Genomic DNA, 22,363 nt, shown 5'->3' on the forward strand with positions numbered 1-22,363 from the left:
CGACGTGTAGGAAGATTTCCAGGAATATTGGTCAAGTCAAAATAGGTGCCAGCATTCATCAACGTTCATGCCCCAACTGAGGATAAAACAGATGGGGAAAAGAAAGAGTTCTATGACCAACTAGAACGAAGAATTGGCAGCACACCAACTAGAAATATGAGGATAGTGCTGGGAGATTTTAATGGGAAAGCAGGAAAAGACGAATTCTACATACCAACTATAGGAAGGCACAGTTTGCATGATGAAACAAACGAGAATGGTCAGAGGATGATCAACTTAGCTATCTCAAAGAACCTGAGAGTAAGTTCGACTTACTTCGAACACAAGAGAATACATAAGGGAACATGGTGTTCACCGGATGGAAGAACCATCAACCACATAGATCACATCTTGGTGGACCAGCGCTGTAGCCATAGAGCCATGGACGTCAGATCGTATAGAGGAGCCGACTGTACGTCAGACCACTTCCTCATTGTGTGCAGGCTTAAACTCATGTTCACCTACATATATAAGAAGAAGGGGACACTAGAACCTGCTATGAATGTTGAGAAACTACGAGAAAGTGCCATTAAAAAACAATATGCTATAGAAATCAAAAACCGTTCCGAGGTCCTAGAGGCACTAGAACCAAGAGAGAACGCGGAGGAGAGGTGGAAAGAAATAAAGTCCACGGTAGTAAGTGTACCGGAGGATATATTGGAAAGAAAGAAGATAATGAAGAAGAGGATGTGGTTCAACGAGACATGCCAGAAGTCTACAGAGAAGAGAAGGAAGATGAGAGAGAAGTGGCTAGCTGACAGGCAGAATGAGCAGAAAAGGGAACATTTTATCAACATCAGAAGGGAGACAAAGCGAATCCTAAGAGCAGAGACTAACCAGTTTGCTAGAACAAGTTGAGGCAGAGAGCCAAGACAAGAACTCAAGGCAGTTTTTCCAATACATAAAAAATCGGAACCGTAGATTTCAGAGCCCAACTTTTTTCATTAGAGATAAGAACGGCAACTTGATAAATGACAAGGAAAGAACTGTAGAAAGATGGAAAGAATACTTCTCAGAAATGTTGAATCGCCCAGACCAAGATGGGATATTACCTGCAAACTCTACGGAGGAAAAGAAAGATGAAGAAGAATGGGAAGTTAGTGAAGAAGACGTGAAAATCGCAATCAAAGGACTCAGAAATAACAAAGCCCCAGGGAAGGACGGAATAACATCAGAATTGATCAAGGAGGGAGGTGAGAGCTTACACTTAGAGATATATAAACTGATCCACTTGATATGGGAGAAGGAGACACTGCCAGATGAATGGAAATTGGCTATAATATGCCCAATATACAAGAAAGGAAGCAAAATGGAATGCGGTAACTGCAGAGGAATCAGCTTGTTGACTGTAACGTATAAGGTGATGTCCATCATTATCCTCAGAAAATTGCAACCATTCATAGAGAACAACATACAGGAGTACAAAGCTGGCTTTCGACTAAACCGATCGACAATAGATCACATTTTCACACTAAGACAATTGTTTGGAAAACATTGGGAATATGATAAAGATATCTACAGCCTGTTCGTCGATTTTCAACGTGAATGTGACAGCATACACAGGAATAGCCTATACAATGCAATGTGGGACTTCAGAATCCCTGAGAAGCTAGTGAGAATGGTGCAAGATTGTATGGAAGGGTCAAAGGATCTTTGTTTACCACGGACAACAACATAAAAATGGACAACAAGGAAAGAATAGCAGAGGGAACGAAATGCATGCATTCCCTTAGAGAGACATTTGGCTCTATATCGATCTCTGTGAACACTAAGATGAAAATCTACAACACAGTGATATGCCCAACACTAATGTACGGTTCAGAAACATGGACATGACTAAGCGAGAAAGGGAATAACTATTAATATTGTAAGACGTGTATATTTCTATTGTTTACTGTCAAATCACAATTTATGAAAGATGTTTATATTTTATTAATAGGATTAAGTAGGAATAATTAATATCTGTCATGTTGGAAATAATTGTGGTAGCAGGGAATGTCTGCACCAAAGTATTGTTGACAAGAGAGCCCGCAAATTGACATAATTTTAAAAAGGGCGGGAGAGAGCGCGTATGGATACATTTTAAGAAAAGAGCGGGAAACACCGCGCATTGATACATTTTGTAATGGTAGCAGGGATTGTCTGCACCAGAAGGCATTGTTGGCAGAGAGACCGCACTTTAGCGTTCGTAGGAAGTCAGTAGTAAGCGAGATGTGAAGCGAGTTGGTAGCAGGTCTGAAGCGAGAGGTTGAGAGTAGTATTATGCCTGCCAGCCACCAGCTATGATTTACAAGAGATTAGAAACGCATGTACAGAGACATCAACTAACTATTATCATAAGAGGAACTAATATTATTGAATTATTTTCTTTGCGAAACTCAAGAGTACTGAATGTGTGTTTGCGCAATGCTAGTTGTAAGATTATTGTAAAAAGTAAGTCCCATTTGAACGTTTGTAAAATCATTTCATTACCAACAGTAAATATTTGAAGCGCTTTCAGAATATAATTAATTATTGCCAGCAATGTTGGATTACTGATTATAATCCATCCCAAAAACCATCAACATAAAACTTTGCAAAAATATTATTGTCGTCAAGAAAAAGTGTAACTATGAATTACGTAACTTCAGTGAAATTAATTAAAGAATAACGTCAGCTTTGCTATTAAAGAATAACGTCAGCTTTGGTAATAAATACAGCCACTTATTATGACAGCCCACCAGCAGTTAATAGAGTATAGTAAACCAGAGTAAGTATATTCATGTCGCAGTTCGATGTAGCAGTCAGATGGCGATCCAGTAAGAGTGAAAAAGGTAAGGAACAGTTTTGGGTTATTGCAGGTAACGACTGAGGGCGACGACGACGACAAATTCTATGTTTCGTCGAAATAATCAGAAAATCACTTTTAATAAGCAGCAATTAAATTTGTATGCGAAGATAGAGAAAGAGAATAAATTTCAAAGGGAAGATTTCATTTGTTATTATTAAGCAAGAGATAGAAATCCTAAGGAAAGGTTTCATAGTTTATTGTAAAAGGGAAGGTTATCATTAACAAAAGAGGTATAGAGAAGACGGGAAGGTTTCAGTATTTCAAAGAAGAGTAATGAGGAAGATATAGGGACCAATTTTAGATAACGGAGAATGGAGGAGGAGGAAAAACGAGGAAATCTACCTTCTGATGCGACAACCAACTATCCTGCAGAAGATAAAGAGCGAAAGAATGCAATGGGTGGGCCATGTAGCCAGTATGCCAGGCGAAGATGGCACTAGCGGGGAAACCAAACACCAAACGCCCCATTGGACGACGAAGGCAGCGCTGGATGGACGACCTGGCGAAGGACCTCGCAGCCCTGGGAACTGAAGACACCTGGAGGAACCGGGCACAAAACAGGAAGGAATGGAGGCAGTTTGTGGAAGCAGCGCGTGGTCTGCAGGGCTATAACCGCTGAATATCTGTCTATTCAATGACTAGTATCCATAGATTTCTGATTGAGATAGAGACCAAACACTGTCCAATTCGAAGAGAGGTTGCTACGGAGGGGGAATGGCTGTATAGTGGGCTGTTGACTGTTCTACGCTGGTGGCTGACTGGAAGGCAACTGTAGTAGGTGACTGATAGGAAATAACGTGATTGCTAGGGTGTTGTCTGTACCACTGTAGTAAGTGATTGGTAGACAACTCTCGTTGGTGCCTGGTAGGCAATAGTAAATGGAAAGATTGCGTACCTGGAGTAGTGTTCCCCTGCAGTGAAGTGCAGTTCTCTCGTGGCCGCTGTTTGTGCTGTTAAATCCGGGTCGAGTGGTGCTGCTGGCTGGCGAACGCACGTGGTATAGAATCGCCGGCAACCAGGCCTTAAGTACCTTGCAGCCATCCTCCATGTTCATCCTGTTAGGCTGTTTGATTACTTCTATAGCTTGTCTGTTTCTCGCTGCTGCATTCACGGCAGCCAAGCAAGCACGCGAGGTTTTACAAAACTGATAGAACGGCGGCATTCTTTGTGGTGTTCTCTCCCAGCCATGTGTAGCGTTCATGGTTCGAGGCGCGAGTTCTAATGGATTCTCAGTTCCATCAACACAGACATCACCGCCTTCACGTCCAAGTTCGCTGACGCCTGTGGTGTGGTAAGCATCAACTGGATCCTTGTTGTTGTTGTTGTTGTTGTTATCTTCAGTCCTGAGACTGGTTTGATGCAGCTCTCCATGCTACTCTATCTTGTGCAAGCTTCTTCATCTCCCAGTACTTACTGCAACCTACAACCTTCTGAATATGCTTAGTGTATTCATCTCTTGGTCTCCCTCTACGATTTTTACCCTCCACGCTGCGCTCCAATGCTAAATTTGTGATCCCTTGATGCCTCAGAACATGTCCTACCAACCGGTCCCTTCTTCTTGTGAAGTTGCGCCACAAACCCCTCTTCTCCCCAATACCTCCTCGTTAGTTATGTGATCTACCCATCTAATCTTCAGCATTGTTCTGTAGCACCACATTTCGAAAGCTTCTATTCTCTTTGTGTCCAAACTATTTATCGCCCATGTTTCACTTCCATACATGGCTACACTCCATACAAATACTTTCAGAAACGACTTCCTGACACTTAAATCTATACTCGACATTAACAAATTCCTCTTCTTCAGAAACGCTTTCCTTGCCATTGCCAGTCTACATTTTATATCCTCTCTACTTCGACCATCACTAGTTATTTTGCTCCCCAAATAGGAAAACTCCTTTACTACTTTGTCTCATTTTCTAATCTATTTCCCTCGGCATCACCCGACTTAATTCGACTACATTCCATTATCCTCGTTTTGCTTTTGTTGATGTTCATCTTATATCCTCCTTTCAAGACACTGTCCATTCCGTTCAACTGCTCTTCCAACTCCTTTGCTGTCTCTGACAGAATTACAATGCCATCGGCGAACCTCAAAGTTTTTATTTCTTCTCCATGGATTTTAATACCTACTCTGAATTTTTCTTTTGTTTCTTTTACTGTTGGCCCAATATACAGATTGAATAACATCGGGGAGAGGGTACAATCCTGTCTCACTCCTTTCCCAACCACTGCTTCCCTTTCATGTCCCTCGACTCTTATAACTGCCATCTGGTTTTGTACAAGTTGTAAATAGCCTTTCGCTCCCTGTATTTTACCCCTGCCACCTTCAGAATTTGAAAGAGAGTATTCCAGTCAACATTGTCAAAAGCTTTATCTAAGTCTACAAATGCTAGAAACGTAGGTTTGCCTTTCCTTAATCTTTCTTCTAAGATAAGTCGTAGGGTCAGTATTGCCCCACGTGTTCCAACATTTCTACGGAATCCAAACTGATCTTCCCCGAGGTCGGCTACTACCAGTTTTTCCGTTCGTCTGTAAAGAATTCGTGTTAGTATTTTGCAGCTGTGACTTATTAAGCTGATAGTTCGGTAATTTTCAAATCTGTCAACAGCTGTTCTCTTTGGGATTGGAATTATTATATTCTTCTTGAAGTCTGAGGGAATTTCACCTGTCTCATACATCTTGCTCACCAGATGGTAGAGTTTTGTCAGGTCTGGCTCTCCCAAGGCCGTCAGTAGTTCTAATTGAATGTTGTCTACTCCCGGGGCCTTGTTTCGACTCAGGTCTTTCAGTGCTCTGTCACTGGATCCTTAGTGGGCTTCAAAGATCTCGTGTCTCACAGCCACTTTGAAATACGGGCTTGGCTCCCGCGCGGGCCACAAACTTGCCCTCACCGTCTCTGACGCCTCTCACATCAGGTAGGCGAACTACAGGAAGAGGTTCTTCTGCTCCTGTGTATGTTTTGTCTTCACTGTTTCTCACAGCTCGTTCTATGTCTCTGTTGTCGTATCCTCTATACAGCTAAGCCGCCCCCAATAAATTTTGATTCATTTTCAGTAATTTTTTTAACGATTTATTAGGATTATCTTGAAGAACTTTTGAAATATTTTTGTACAGTAACAATTTGCTTTGGTACTGTAGAAACAGAATATTTTTGTAGTAGTTTCGTGTCACGTAAGCTAGAACGCGAGGCGCTGCAAGAATTTTTTTTGGTATTGAAGCTTAATTCTGCTAATTTCAAGTACCTGGTGATCAAAAAGTCAGTATAAACTTGAAAACTTAATAAACCACGGAATTATGTAGATAGAGAGGTAAAAATTGACACACACATGCTTGGAATGACATGGGGTTTTATTAGAACAAAAAAAAATAACTCTTGCATGCGTCGTTTGGTGATGATCGTGTGCTCAGCCGCCACTTTCGTCATGCTTGGCCTCCCAGGTCCCCAGACCTCAGTCCGTGCGATTATTGCCTTTGGGGTTATCTGAAGTCGCAAGTGTATCGTGATCGACCGACATCTCTAGGGGTGCTGAAAGACAACATCCGACGCCAATGCCTCACCATAACTCCGGACATGCTTTACAGTGCTGTTCACAACATTATTCCTCGACTACAGCAATTGTTGAGGAATGATGGTGGACATTTTGAGCATTTCCTGTAAAGAACATCATCTTTGCTTTGTCTTACTTTGTTAAGGTCATTATTGCTATTCTGATCAGATGAAGCGCCATCTGTCGGACACTTTTTTGAGCTTTTGTATTTTTTTGGGTCTAATAAAACCCCATGTCATTCCAAGCATGTGTGTCAATTTGTACCTGTCTAACTACATTATTCCGTGATTTATTCAGTTTTCAAATTTATACTGACTTTTTGATCACCCGGTATATGTAAGAGTGTAATAAGGTTGATTATTGTTGTTGTAACCGAGTATAAGGGAATTTTGGAAGTTTTTGGGAAATTTTCTAGGTCATGGTCAAAAATAAAAAAAAATGGATGTAAACGAACACGGCAATATTCAACCATATTTTGAAAATGTGGAGCAAACTGTGCAAAGTAGTGAATCGAAAGATACATTACCGGAAATAATCCCCAGAATGGATATGTTAGCAGAGTTTGTGGCTACAAAAGGGGAAATCCCCGTAATACAAGCCAAATTGCTGAAAGAAGTGTCTGAGGCGCAAAGAAATTTAGCCAAGGGAACTACTAATGTCAAGGAGACGATAGCAAAGCACTTTTCTGAGTTAACGAATAATCTGACGAAGGAAATTGCTACTGAGATAAGTTAAGACAGACTCATGCTGGCTTGCCTGAATCGACGGGTAAACTGACAGATGAGGTATCTGAAATACGAATTACGCAAGAGCCTCTATCTGAAACAGTTAGAAAGGTGTCCGAACGTGTAATGATTTATCTCTGGAGCAAGAGAAGATAGTTAACGAGCAATTTGTATCACAAAGAGAACAGTTTGCTGTTGGATTTGCTAGTTAGATATCATAGAAGGATAAACAACTTATGAAAGATATTGATAATGAAGTCCATACAGCAAGAGGGCGTGTTGGTAAGGGGGGGGGGGGGCTGTAACTGTTTCAAGACCTAAGGTCTAGGTCAGAGGTCACCATCCTGAAGCAGTTGTCCTTCAACATCACAGGTCAAAGTCCTCCTTGGCCAAAATCCTCCTAGGACAAGGGGTCCAATATTCCTCACAAGTCAGCCGCTTGGCCTAATCTCCTTATCCCACAGGAAAGTCTGTCATCGCTTTTATCACCATTATTTATTGGTTAATTTATGACACATCGCTTTTATCACCATTATTAATGGCATCTCACTTTGATGATAACTACTAATAACCTATCACTTTTATCACCAATATTTAATACCTACGTATAGTGATTTATTACCCAAAAATAATGATTTTCCCACACCAGTCCCTTGGTCCATCAGACCATCTCGTCATTTATGTTGTGTCTCAAATCTATCAATCTTTTTTCGTACAAATTACTTTACATGTAATACAACTCCTTTCTTTTAACATTTATGTACAGCTGCAACTACCAACGTGGTCGGGTTTTTAGGAATGCAGGTACATTTTGAATTTTATTTTTTGTAAATAATAACAGGGAAATAGAGAAATAAATCTTCATTTATTCATAATATTCCCTTTGGTGACATTTTCTTTGTAGAATATTTTTTTTCTTGATTACTATGTCAGAGACACAGCATATATTTATTTTTAACATCACTTTTAATCTTTGTAAACATATTGGTCACAACAGTGTTTATAATGAACAGTAATAAAGTATTATACAGATCAGTTCTGATCATGTAAAAACACTTTTATTCATCAGTGGGTGGTACCCACAGTTCCTGTTCCATGCCACTATGTTCACACTAATCACTGAAGTATAGTAAGAAGATGATCCACACCGCGTCGAAACTAGTCACCAGTTATGATCAAAAGTGCTTTTATGCGATCAAAACTGTTCTACATAAATATTTCATTATTTTTTTCCTTCGGTTGCAGTATGTTCTTTAATATGATTGGAAACTTACATAGAGGCACATTTTTTATGGTAACAGTAGTAACGTTAAAAAAAAGAGAATCTTTATACTATGCAGAAGTCACAGCAGTGTGCGGCTGGCCGTCAAGCGGGTAATGATCGAAAAGATTTGCGCGACCTCGTTGCAGTGGTGACATACGCCTTGCCCAACGACTCACCGTGCTTTTGTTCACTGGCAGGTCTCCGTAATCATTCTGCAAGCGTCTGTGAATATCTGCAACTTTCTGTTTCTCAAGATCGTCTCATACACAGTCGCATCGTCAGATGACGTGAAGCAATGGTACAACTGAATTACTACTACGTACAGTATGACCTACGCAGGTTATACTAAAATATATTTTTCTTAGGAAAAATTAATGTCACACATTTTTTCTCTGCCAATTTCGGTTGAAAATACACCAAACTCTCGCTAATACGGCTCTAAGTAGTCCGGCCTCTCAGTAATCCGGCACACTTTCAGCTTCTAGTCGTTCAACCTGAAATGACGCCTACAATAATGAAATTTCGGCTGCAACAATGTTGTTAGTTAATTATAATGTTCAACATTCCTGTAAACTTTGAAATTTCCTTACGAATCATTATCATGGCTTCTAATGGGAAATACGTTATTTATAGGCCTCAAGCAGAAACTCGAAATTAGATATAAACTGAAATGAGGTTCTTCTTAGAAAACCATTGTTGCTGGCAGCAGTGTTGGACCAGCAATTATTTCTGACCAAACTTCGGCAGAAATGAGGTAATCATAAGCTCACAGGAAAGTTACGATGAAACTGATAAAGAAGAGGACGTAGGAGGAGAGAACATGAGGATATCTCAGACTGCTGGAGCTGGAGACGTGTTCCTGGAGTACATTATGCAACAACTAGAAACATGGCAGGGCCTATGAAATGCTTCTAAGGCCGTTGTGTGATAAAGCATACTGCCGTCGCATACCATAATGGAGACAACTAACACTTTGGGAGTAACGTAGAAGTAAATATCCTCGGAGTAGTGAAGCAACTTAAATCACTTAATAAAAGCAAGTCTTCTGGTCCAGAGTGTATATAAATTAGGTTCCTCTCGCAGGATGCTGATGCACTAGCACGGTACTTAACAATCATATACAACCGTTTGCTCGACGAAAGATCCGTACCCAAAGACTGGAAAGTTGCACAGGTCACATTAATATTAAAGAAAGGTAGAAGGAGTAATCCACTAAATTACAGGCCCATATCGTAAAAAGGATTTTAGAACATATATTGTGTTCAAATATTATGAATTACCTCGAAGAAAACGGTCTATTGACACACAATGGACATGGGTTTAGAAAATATCGTTCCTGTGAAACACAACTAGCTCTTTATTCACATGAAGTGTTGAGTGCTATTGAAAAGGCATTTCAGATCGATTCTGTATTTCAGGATTTCCAGAAGGCTTTTGACACTGTACCACACAAGCGTCTCATAGTGAAATTGCGTGTTTATGGCATATCGTCTCAGTTATGTGACTGGATTTGTGATTTCCTGTCAGAGAGGTCACAGTTCGTAGTAATTGACGGAAAATCATCGAGTAAAACAGAACTGATTTCTGGCGTTCCCCAAGGTAGTGTTATAGGCCCTTTGCTGTTCCTTTTCTATATAAACGATTTGGGAGACAGTTTGAGCAGCCGTCTTAGGTTGTTTGCAGATGACGCTGTCGTTTATCGACTAATAAAGACATCAGAGGATGAAAACAAAGTGGAAAATGATTCAGAAAAACGAAAAGTGTGAGGTCATCCATATGAGTGCTAAAAGCAACTCGTTAAACTTCGGTTACACGAAAATCAGTCTAATCTAAAAGCCATAAATTGAACTAAATGCCTAGGTATTACAATTACGAACAACTTAAATTGGAAGGAACACATAGAAAATGTTGTGGGGAAGGCTAACCAAAGACTGTCTGGGCATATATCTTACCTACTGCCCGTATGATGATCTTTTCTTGTCGAGAACCTAATCATTGACATGGGTCCTACGTCAGCTGAGGACGTCGTCTGTACGAAATCCTTCAGTCCATCGTACGTGCTCATCATCTGCTGCAACCTTCAACCAATTCCATAACATAATCTCTCTTCAATCTTGTGAAGCAAGAACGAATTTAGTCATTGTAACGTTTTATATGTAGTGCCAACGTGATGATTCAATATTCACGAGAAGAGTTAAAATGATAAATTTTACATAAGTCTCAACTTGCTTCAAAACAACAGTTTTCTAGTAACTGTTTTGAAAATATTATGTTAGTTCAGTCCCTCATGGTAAAAAACTCTTATAATATCTAATATAATCTAATCTTATAATATCTAATATGAACGATTGAAGAGTCTCTCGTAACCTTCTCTAGTTTCCTGTCGATTACGCCCAGAGGAGCGCGGGAGGCAGTTATTCACTTAAACTGTCCAGGGCATAATTGAATTTCCAGAAATTCAGGCAAGTACGTGACACACGATATGTTGTTGACGAAATACTGAACTGTATACATTTCTTGGAACACAAGTGTCAGAAAGAAAGTCGTTCAAAATGGTTCAAATGACTCTGAGCACTATGGGACTTAACTTCTGAGGTCATCAGTCCCCTAGAACTTAGAACTACTTAAACCTTAATAACCTAAGGACATCACACACATCCACGCCCGAGGCAGGATTCGAACCTGCGACCGTAGTGATCGCGCGGTTCCAGACTGTGGCGCCTAGAACCCCTCGGTCACACCTGCCGGCAAGAATGTCGTATTATCTGTATCAATTATTCTGGAAATTTCACGACAACGTGACTAATAAAAGAGAATATGTGACTCTTCATCTAAACTAATGTAATGGTGTAAATGCGATTGTGTACCATATCATCTCAAAAAAAAAAAACCCAAACGCAATAGCTGAATGGCTTTTCCAGCATTGTTAACATTGTTAACAATAGTTCCACAGTCTTTCAAGAGGGAATTGTAATTAATTATTTCGCTCTTGCAAAAGATAGAATTGTATAATACCACAACCATATATTCTTACAGTCATCGTCGCTCCTTATTTTCAGGCCCTTCCCCGTCTTACCCCACCTCCCCGTCTTGTCCCGGCTTACCCTACAACTGTGAAATAATTTTAAAAAATGTACTGAATGTAGATACTGTATGTAAAGTATTACACGCTATAACTTCAGTTTTTTCTTGCATTATGAACATAGTGAGGATTTGTTTGGACAACTAATGATGCAGGCTTACAACAAGTTTTAGAGATTCATGTACATGAATGATGACAGATCATTGTGTTCAGTAGTGTGAACAGTCTGTGTTTATTAAATTGGTAATTACAGATTACTGGAGAAAAGTAAATTTTAAGCAAAATAACGTTTCTTATCACATGGAAGTATGGCTGAGCTTGTGCAAAGAAAGGCTGGACTCTTTGGCGTGGGGAGCCAATAGCTCTTTCGTTGTTATATCATAATGGCACATGGTACACTCTCAACTGAGTGCAATTTTATTTCTCATTTCAAACACTGCTAGTATCGTCTTCTTTCCTATCTGTATATAAAGGTAATTGTGGTAGTTAGCTTGTAAAACCATTTGATTGATTTTCCAGAGAGACAGTAAGTAAATGTGAAATAAGTTATATAGACTTCTAGAAAAAGAATATAGTGATACAATGAAGGCTTTCGCAACCGGATGTTTCAGCTGCTGAGAATTCTTCCCGGTAGTATGGCCGGCGAGACTCAGCACAACCAGGAGCACCTCCGAACATGTCCAACGTAGCCTTGGACGAAACGTCGTGGATAAAAGAGTTCCATAGACCACGGCCATACAACCCGGAAGAATTCTCAGCAGGTTAAAGAATATAGTGTCTAGAAATATGTATACGTAAATGAGGTAAAGCTTAATAAATAGTAATGCTAACCTGTAGAGAGATAAGACATGTTTAGTAAAGAAGGGTTTGGTGATGGTGAGTAGTTTTTAATGTTTGGGCTCTGAGCACTATGGGACTCAACATCTTAGGTCATAAGTCCCCTAGAACTTAGAACTACTTAAACCTAACTAACCTAAGGACATCACACACATCCATGCCCGAGGCAGGATTCGAACCTGCGACCGCAGCAGTCCCGCGGTTCCGGACTGCAGCGCCAGAACCGCTAGACCACCGCGGCCGGCTTTTAATGTTTAGTGACTTGTGATTTTCTTACGTTAATGTCATTAAAATATGCTTATGCTGCAATATTTCCCTTCTCAAATCATTTGTTAATTTTGTGTGACAGTACAAGATATAAAATATCTTGATTTGTAATGGATATTTATCCTTGGAATTTGTGCTAAACTTTTGATGCTGTTTCAAAAAAGAGTCCGTGCACCACATATACAGTACCAGTTCAAGCTACATATCTATTCAATATGCTAGTTGATTGTCACAATGTTAAGGATGCTGGAATGTTTTGTTTCGGAAGAAATAAGCCAAGAGTTTCGGTGTATTTATAAATGTAAAAAGATGATGTACGTGTGATGAAGTGAAGTAGAATAAGAGATGACGTATGTATTATGATGTGGGGAAGAGTAATCGAGAATACATATTGTGATGTATAAGGAATGATTATTGCTAATTTCTGTGTGGTAGGATATTAAAAATCATAAAGAGCACAACGTATGTTGAAGCTGAGAGAGAGGAATTCTTCGTGAGTGATCAAGGAAATCTAAATATGCGCTTGGGAATGTTCATTTCAGGCACAAAGAGTGGGATAAATGATTGTTCTGGTGAATGCGATGGAGACAGTGGTATGGAAATGAAATGAGCGTTCGGCATTATGGGCCGGGAATCCCCCATTCGGTGAAGTTCGGCCGCCGAGGGCAAGTACTTACTGCATTCGACGCCACATTGGGCGACTTGCGCGTTGGAGATGGGGATGAAATGATGATGAGGACAACACAGCACCCAGTCCCTGAGCGGAGAAAATCTCCTGCCCCACCCGGGAATCGAACCCGGGCCCCTTGGCGTGGCATTCCGCAGTGCTGACCACTCATTTATCTGGGGCGGACGGAGATAGTGGTAAAATGGTGGTGTATGAGATTGTAGCTTTCTTGCTTTGGTCCAAATCCAAAAGTAAATTAAAGACAAGAAAGTAAGATTCAAGAAGTAATTAAGCTTATTTCCACACTACTGTCATACAATGTACGGATTTTTTCTGTAAAGTTATGATAAGATGGTACTAGCTGTCAGCAGTAAAACTTTAAACATTGTGTTCTGCCTTACGGCAGGTCTTGTCATAGGGGAAGCCTCGTCATAGAGGTCCACCGCATGAGCGTCTAGGGAAGTGATTGCAGTCGTGGTTTCCCGCTGCCTCCCACTGATGATGATGAAATGATAATGAGGACAACACAACATCCAGTTCCTGAGCGGAGAAAATCTCCGACCCAGGCGGGAATCGAACCCCCGGGCCGCTTGGCGTGACAGACCGCCGCGCTGACCACTCAGCTATCGGGGCGGACTGTTAGCAGTAACATATTATTAATTTAACTGTAACAATAAGCTCGTGACTTGCAAACTGACTGACTTCGTCTGCAAATATGATGTTTGATCTGATGGTGTGTACATAGTAGTTACCAAAGGCATTGTAATCACCTTTTCCTTTTTCATAAAGTTGTATCATATGTTTTGTAGTTTGGTGTTGTGGATTAGAATCTCTTTGTTAGTAGATGCACTGAACAGAGGGGGTAGATCTTTTGCCTTGTTATTTTGTGGTTATTTAGCAACTGAGATCAACGTAACAATAAACTAGCCTACAGGTACACAATGTTCACATTATTCTACACTTCTATTGCATAACTATAATTCAAAATTCAGCTGTTATTGTATAAGATACTTTTCATTACACGTAGATACTATGTTCCTATTTATGTAATATCTACAAAAGTCAAAGATGTTACGAGTAAATTTGTTTCATGAAGCACCATCTTCTAGCGCCCTTCTCTGTACGGGTATATTTATACAATTAATCTTTTATTGCAGTTTTGAATGTAAATGTACTTAACATAGTTTCTAATATTTGTTCACTTATGTTACATGCATTATTGTCATGGCAGAGTGAGAAGCTCAGATAGCAGAGGTGCAGTACAGAATAGAAATTTGTCTGACAGGCTCCTGATGTGTGTGAGGACAGAAAAAGAGTATGACATGATTTTATAGAGGGATGACATTTTTGGAAGAAGGCAACTTTTACCGAGTTTTATTTGCTGCAAGCGCTAATTGTGAAGTGTTATAGTGGTAAGGTTAGATCGTTTCTAACAAAAACTACGTGCTGGTGTCCATAGTGGATAAAAAGTTCCATACTGAGTAGCGTAAATACATTGCTCCCTCCAACATTACTCAAAGTATTTCATTAAAAAAGGCAAAAAGTGAAGCTTATCTAATTTAAGGATCGCGTAAAAAACTAAATTTTACTGAGTAGCGTAAATACATTGCTCCCTCCAACATTACTCAAAGTATTTCATTAAAAAAGGCAAAAAGTGAAGCTTATCTAATTTAAAGATCGCGTAAAAAACTAAATTTTACGGTGTGTGACAATGCTAAGGAAAAATTATAATTGTTGATAGTCATTTATGTGTCATTAAAACGATTAAATGTAATTACAAAATAGTGTTCTATTCATTTACAAATATTTCATGAAGGTCATCCTCACTGTTAGATAAAAAGCGTATGTAAGAAAACCCGCATTTGCACACCTTGCTCTTCTGGATGGACAGTGAATCTTATTCTTGGAGAGATAACAAAAGTTTAATTGCTAATGCACGCTGATAAAAAAATAAGGCAGTTTGCTGTGCTGCGATTTATGAATGATCTTTATTCAGTTCATTATTGTTGCAGTCCGGACAGACCAAAGCCAAGTTATCTGCTACGAGGTAAGAACCTATTGTAGGGCCTAAACGTACGTTTGCAGAGAAAATTAAGATCAGTTTTCATTGGCAAAATTTTATGTAAATTCAATTATGTGTTCTTATAACATGACATACACTCCTGGAAATTGAAATAAGAACACCGTGAATTCATTGTCCCAGGAAGGGGAAACTTTATTGACACATTCCTGGGGTCAGATACATCACATGATCACACTGACAGAACCACAGGCACATAGACACAGGCAACAGAGCATGCACAATGTCGGCACTAGTACAGTGTATATCCACCTTTCGCAGCAATGCAGGCTGCTATTCTCCCATGGAGACGATCGTAGAGATGCTGGATGTAGTCCTGTGGAACGGCTTGCCATGCCATTTCCACCTGGCGCCTCAGTTGGACCAGCGTTCGTGCTGGACGTGCAGACCGCGTGAGACGACGCATCATCTAGTCCCAAACATGCTCAATGGGGGACAGATCCGGAGATCTTGCTGGCCAGGGTAGTTGACTTACACCTTCTAGAGCACGTTGGGTGGCACGGGATACATGCGGACGTGCATTGTCCTGTTGGAACAGCAAGTTCCCTTGCCGGTCTAGGAATGGTAGAACGATGGGTTCGATGACGGTTTGGATGTACCGTGCACTATTCAGTGTCCCCTCGACGATCACCAGTGGTGTACGGCCAGTGTAGGAGATCGCTCCCCACACCATGATGCCGGGTGTTGGCCCTGTGTGCCTCGGTCGTATGCAGTCCTGATTGTGGCGCTCACCTGCACGGCGCCAAACACGCATACGACCATCATTGGCACCAAGGCAGAAGCGACTCTCATCGCTGAAGACGACACGTCTCCATTCGTCCCTCCATTCACGCCTGTCGCGACACCACTGGAGGCGGGCTGCACGATGTTGGGGCGTGAGCGGAAGACGGCCTAACGGTGTGCGGGACCGTAGCCCAGCTTCATGGAGACGGTTGCGAATGGTCCTCGCCGATACCCCAGGAGCAACAGTGTCCCTAATTTGCTGGGAAGTGGCGGTGCGGTCCCCTACGGCACTGCGTAGGATCCTACGGTCTTGGCGTGCATCCGTGCGTCGCTGCGGTCCGGTCCCAGGTCGACGGGCACGTGCACCTTCCGCCGACCACTGGCGACAACATCGATGTACTGTGGAGACCTCACGCCCCACGTGTTGAGCAATTCGGCGGTACGTCCACCCGGCCTCCCGCATGCCCACTATACGCCCTCGCTCAAAGTCCGTCAACTGCACATACGGTTCACGTCCACGCTGTCGCGGCATGCTACCAGTGTTAAAGACTGCGATGGAGCTCCGTATGCCACGGCAAACTGGCTGACACTGACGGCGGCGGTGCACAAATGCTGCGCAGCTAGCGCCATTCGACGGCCAACACCGCGGTTCCTGGTGTGTCCGCTGTGCCGTGCGTGTGATCATTGCTTGTACAGCCCTGTCGCAGTGTCCGGAGCAAGTATGGTGGGTCTGACACACCGGTGTCAATGTGTTCTTTTTTCCATTTCCAGGAGTGTATGTTCGTAACACAACTGTTAGCCATTGTGCGTAATTGTTTAATGACAAAGGCATTCTGAGTATTATTGGTAACAATTCTTTATTTTTAATTTCTTTTACAGACTGTCGGATTCGTTTCAGATTAATTACAATTACACACTTAATAGTAATTTGCATAAATTCGAAGGTTGAGTAACTACGGTTCTAGATCAGATACTGTAACTGGAAGTTAAAAGTACTTGGTTTCACATTGCCAGCGAGAGATTTTGGTACACATACAGTTTCCAGTTACTAAATACGAAGTAAAAGCGTATTAGTTTCATGATTTTAGTGTGTTCCACGGTGGTTGCTTCAGCTTTCATTTTCGGGCGTTGATGAACCCCCTGTTGAGCAACTTCCCAAAAGTGAAGGGGGGCTATTAGGAGGCTGATGTTCAGTCTCCTTAAGACCATTATCAGCAGCGGAGTATAGATGTCGGTGTATATGTCGCTGTAGATATAGAACAGAACAAGTTTTCTTTTTTCCGAAAAAGACACACAGAGCAATTGGTAGACAATTTGCACTGCTGAGCAAATATTTAATATGCAACACAGACACAAATCAAGCGGATTGCAATTACTCTATCATGAGCACCGGAGGCCGCGGGTTCCTTATAGCAAAATACTCAAAAGATGTGTCTGAACAGCTAATGATATTTTGTCAGTGAAATTGTGCCTCTCCCTGCGTACAGAGAATCAGCGAACGTAGGGCAACACATGTTACAGCATGGTAAAAATTTAAACCACACATTGTCAGCAACAAGAGGATGTCCCTTTCACTACGTATTTTTCAGGTACTATAAATAACGTGACAGCACGTCTCTGGGTCAGTTTGCAGTTCGTCAGTTTCTCATAGATTTCTGCCACTGTTTGCACCGTACAGAACCGGGTCAGATGACTCTCTGGATGTATGTGCAGTACTCGTCCCCAGCTTGTTCAGACGGTGTGAAGACGACCTCCCCGTCCGGTCTGTAAGAGTCGTACTTGAGGGAGAAAACCTTCTGGAAGCCCAGCCTCTCCGCCGCCCTGGCGGAGAACACGCTGGAGCAGTCGATCCGCACCAGCGGGATTCCTCTGTCCTTGGCCAGCTTCCTGGAAAAAAAAGAGCGAGCAATTGCTTAGTTTGCCGTAAAAGACTACACTACTGGCCATTAACATTGCTACACCACGAAGATGACGTGCGACAAACGCGAAATGTAAACGACAGGTACAAGATACAGGTACAGGTACAAGATGATTAGCTTTTCAGAGCATTCACACAAGGTTGGCGCCGATGGCGACACCTACAACGTGCTGACATGAGGAAAGTTTCCGACCGATTTCTCACACACAAACAGCAGTTGACCGGCGTTGCCTGGTGAAACGTTGTTGTGGTGCCTCGTGTAAGGAGGAGAACTGCGTACCATCACGTTTCCGACTTTGATAAAAGTCGGATTGTAGCCTATCGTGATTGCGGTTTATCGTATCGCGACATTGCTTCTCGCGTTGGTCGAGATCCAATGACTGTTAGCAGAATATGGAATCGGTGGATTCCAGAGGGTAATACGGAACGCCGCGCTGGATCCCAACGGCCTCGTATCACTAGCAGTCGAGATGACAGGCATCTTATCCGCATGGCTGTAACGGATCGTGCAGCCACGTCTCGATCCCTGAGTCAACAGATGGGGACGTTTGCAAGACAACAACCATCTGCACGAACAGTTCGACGTTTGCAGCAGCATGGACTATCAGCTCGGAGACCGTGGCTGCGGTCACCCTTGACGCTGCATCACACACAGGAGCGTCTGCGATGGTGTCCTCAACGACGAACCTGGGTACACGAATGGCAAAACGTCATTTTTTCGGATGAATCCAAGTTCTGTTTACAGCATCATGATGGTCGCATCCGTGTTTGGCGACATCGCGGTGAACGCACATTGGAAGCGTGTATTCGTCATCGCCATTCTGGTGTATCACCCGGCGTGATGATATGGGGTGCCATTGGTTACGCGTCTCGGTCACCTCTTATTCGCACTGACGGCACTCTGAACAGTGGACGTTACATTTCAGATGTGTTACGACCCGTGGCTCTGCCCTTCATTCGATCCCTGCGAAACCCTACATTTCAGCAGGATAATGCACGACCGCATGTTGCAGGTACTGTACGGACCTTTCTGGATACAGAAAATGTTCCACTGCTGCCCTGGCCAGCACCTTATCCCGATCTCTCACCAATTGAAAACGTCTGGTCAATGGTGGCGGAGCAACTGGCTCGTCACAATACGCCAGTCACTACTCTTGATGAACTGTGGTATCGTGTTGAAGCTGCATGGGCAGCTGTAGCTGTACACGCCATCCAATCTCTGTTTGACTCAATGCCCAGGCGTATCAAAGCCGTTATTACGGCCAGAGGTGGTTGTTCTGGGTACTGATTTCTCAGGATCTATGCTCCCAAATTGCGTGAAAATATAATCACATGTCAGTTCTAGTATAATATATTTGTCCAATGAATACCCGTTTATGATCTGCATTTCTCCTTGGTGTAGCAATTTTAATGGCCTGTAGTGTACATTGTCGCCTTTTTTCTGCAGAACTGATACAGAAAATATGAAAAAAGGTTTTCAAACTACAGAAAATAATCATAAGCATAATAATCAAAAACATTAAACGAACAAATACTGCAAACAACAATTTGAGACAATGGGGATTTTGCACCAATGAGTCAAGCGATAATGCCTACCTGCTTAATCTACATCGCTACATCTACAGTGAAGCGCCAAAAAAGCCGGTGTAGGCTTTCTTACTGAACTTTGGAGATATGTAAACGGGCAGAATACGGTGCTGCGGACAGAAACGCCTATAAAACTGTCTGGCTCAGTTGTTAGATCGATCGTTGCTGCTAGAGTGGCAGGTTATAAGTGAGTTTGAACGTGGTGTTATAGTCGGCGCACGAGTGATGAGACACACCATCTCCGAGGAGCGATGAGGTGGGGATTGTTCCGTTCGACCATTTTACGTGTGTGCTATGGACATCAGTAATCTGGCAAAACATCAAATCTCCGACATCGCTGCGGCCGGAAAAGATCCTGCAAGAATGGGACCAACGACCACTGAAGAGATTCGTTCAACGTGACATTAGTTCAAACTTACCGCAAATTTCTGCAGATTTAAATGGTGGACCATCAACAAGTGTCACCGTGCGAAACATTCTACGAAACACCATCGATATGAGCTTTCGGAGCCGAAGATCCACTCATGTACACTTGATGACTGCACGACACAAAGCTTTACGCCTCGCCTGGGCCCATCAATACCAACATTGGACTGTTGATGACTGGAAACATGTTGCCTGGTCGGACGTGTCTCGTTTTATATTGCATAGAGCACATGGACGTGTACGGTTATGGAGACAACCTCACGAATCCATGGACCCGGCATGTCAGCACAGGACTGTTCAAGTTGGTGGAGGCTCTGTAATGGTGTGGACCGTGTGCAGTTGGATTGATATGGGACCCCTGATACGTCTAGATACGACTCTGACAGGTGACACGTACGTAAGCATCCTTCCTGATCACCTGCATCTACTGATGTCCATTGTGCATTCCGACAGACTTGTGCAATTCCAGCAGGATAATGCGACACGCCATACGTCCAGAATTGGTACAGAGTGGCTCCAGGAACACACTTCTGAGTTTAAACACTTCCGTTTGCCATCAAACTCCTCAGACTTGAACATTTTTTAACATATCTGGTATGGCTTGCAACGTGCTGTTCAGAAGAGATCTCCACCCCCTCATACTCTTATAGATTTATGGACAGCCGTGCAGGATTCATGGTGTCAGTTCCCTCCAGCACTTCTTCAGACATTAGTCGAGTCCATGGGACGTTGTGTTGTGGCACTTCTACGTGCTCGCAGGGTCTCTGCATCTACACCACTACTGAGCAATTCATAATTAAGTGCTTGGCAGAGGGTTTATCGAACCAACGTCAAGCTGTCACGTAGTGCGTAGCAACAACAAACACTGAAATCTTTCCGTTTGTGCTCCGATTTTTTATGATGATCGTTTGCCCCTATCAAGGTGTGGTTTCGTCCAGGGATCGCGATGCCAGACCAAAGTCGCCAACACGAATCGATACCACAGACATTAGCGAGGACTCGATGCAATCCGCAACTACTGATGGAATACAGAGAGAAGACCAGGTCTCCCTCTCAGTATAGCAGCGCCATCACACTGAGGCCAATATAGTGTCGACCATGCAGAAGCTAAGCCCAGTCTGTGACCTTTGCTGAAGGAGCCAACATCATAGTGTCTGACAAACGAATTGTTAAAGTTTCTGATGAAATTGTACTTTCGTAAATGTTGCATGTTTTACTTCAAGAGAACAGTTTGTTAATTAGTGCATAAAGTGAAGCTTTATAGTCAGTGACAGTTATAAATTGTCCAGTTCTCCTGTGGCAAAGAAATGTGTCAGAGTTAAGGGGGGTAGGACGTCAAACGGGGCGACTTGGGCAGCAGAGGGACCACAGGACATTTTAATTTCCACTGTCTATATGTTTACAAATAAATTCATAAAACTTTAACAGCATGACCAGGAAGGATTCAGGATTCATACTCATAGCAGTGGAAGCTCAAAAACGTAACAAAACACATTTTTTTACATGTGATATTTCATCATTTTTTCACTTACTACTGGCTGCATTTATTGCTATAGGTACACTTTTCTTCCTAAGTAAGAGAGATTCTCCGATGACTTTTGCACAGCATACAAACCAAAGTTACAGGTGGATGAAACTCTAGAAGTTATTTAATTTGTTAAAAAATGAATGAACTGTTGCATTTTAAACTTCATGTTTACAAAAAATTCAAGTTTTATAGTTAATTATCTCAATTTTTTCCACAGTTTTTCAATAGATTAGGAGAATTCTAGAGTTTCATACACCTGTAACTACTGTTTGTATGCTATGACAAATTCATCGAAGAATCTCTCTTACTTAGGAAGAAAAGTGTACCTATAGCAACAAATGCAGCCAGTGATAAGTGAAAAAATGATGAAATTTCACATGTAAAAAAAGGTATTTTGCTACGTTTTTGAACTTCCACTGCGATGAGTGTGAGTTCTCAATCCTTCCTGGTCATGGTGACAAAGTTTTATGAAATATATTTGTAAAAGTATAGACAGTAGAAATTAAAATGTCCTGTGGTGACTGTCCTGCTCCAAGTCGGCCCGTTTGATGTCCTGCCCCCCCCCCCCCCCCTAAGTAATGTTTTTATCACTTACATAATCAAGTGAACTAATATTTCATGTGTTCTAGTTCCTATGTGCCACCTCACTGAGAAATGAAAAACCCACAGTTATCGCTAGACAAAAGTAGTTTCATAGTGTCGCTACAGTAGGTGCGCGCCAACAAAATATTTTCACACTCTGAGGAGGATGTTGGTGACTAAAATTTCAAGAGAAGATCCTGCCATCAAAAAAGCCTTGTGTTCAGTAATTGCCACCCCGGTCCGTGACACTGTTTCCCCTA

General features: G+C 42.0%; 1 protein-coding gene across 1 annotated transcript in view; it reads right to left on the reverse strand.

The window, feature by feature from the left end:
• Positions 1-17,545: 17,545 nt before the first annotated feature.
• The window catches only part of LOC126210449 (arylalkylamine N-acetyltransferase 1-like), a 123,593-nt gene continuing 118,775 nt past the window's right edge, over positions 17,546-22,363 (reverse strand). The window contains exon 5 of the mRNA XM_049939681.1: positions 17,546-17,949. Within this exon, the coding sequence (XP_049795638.1) occupies positions 17,748-17,949 (202 nt within the window). The 3' untranslated portion in view covers positions 17,546-17,747. The remainder of the gene's footprint in view (positions 17,950-22,363) is intronic.

This window comes from Schistocerca nitens, chromosome 10 (assembly GCF_023898315.1).
Source record: "Schistocerca nitens isolate TAMUIC-IGC-003100 chromosome 10, iqSchNite1.1, whole genome shotgun sequence".
In the NCBI taxonomy this organism is placed as follows: Eukaryota; Metazoa; Arthropoda; class Insecta; order Orthoptera; family Acrididae; genus Schistocerca; species Schistocerca nitens.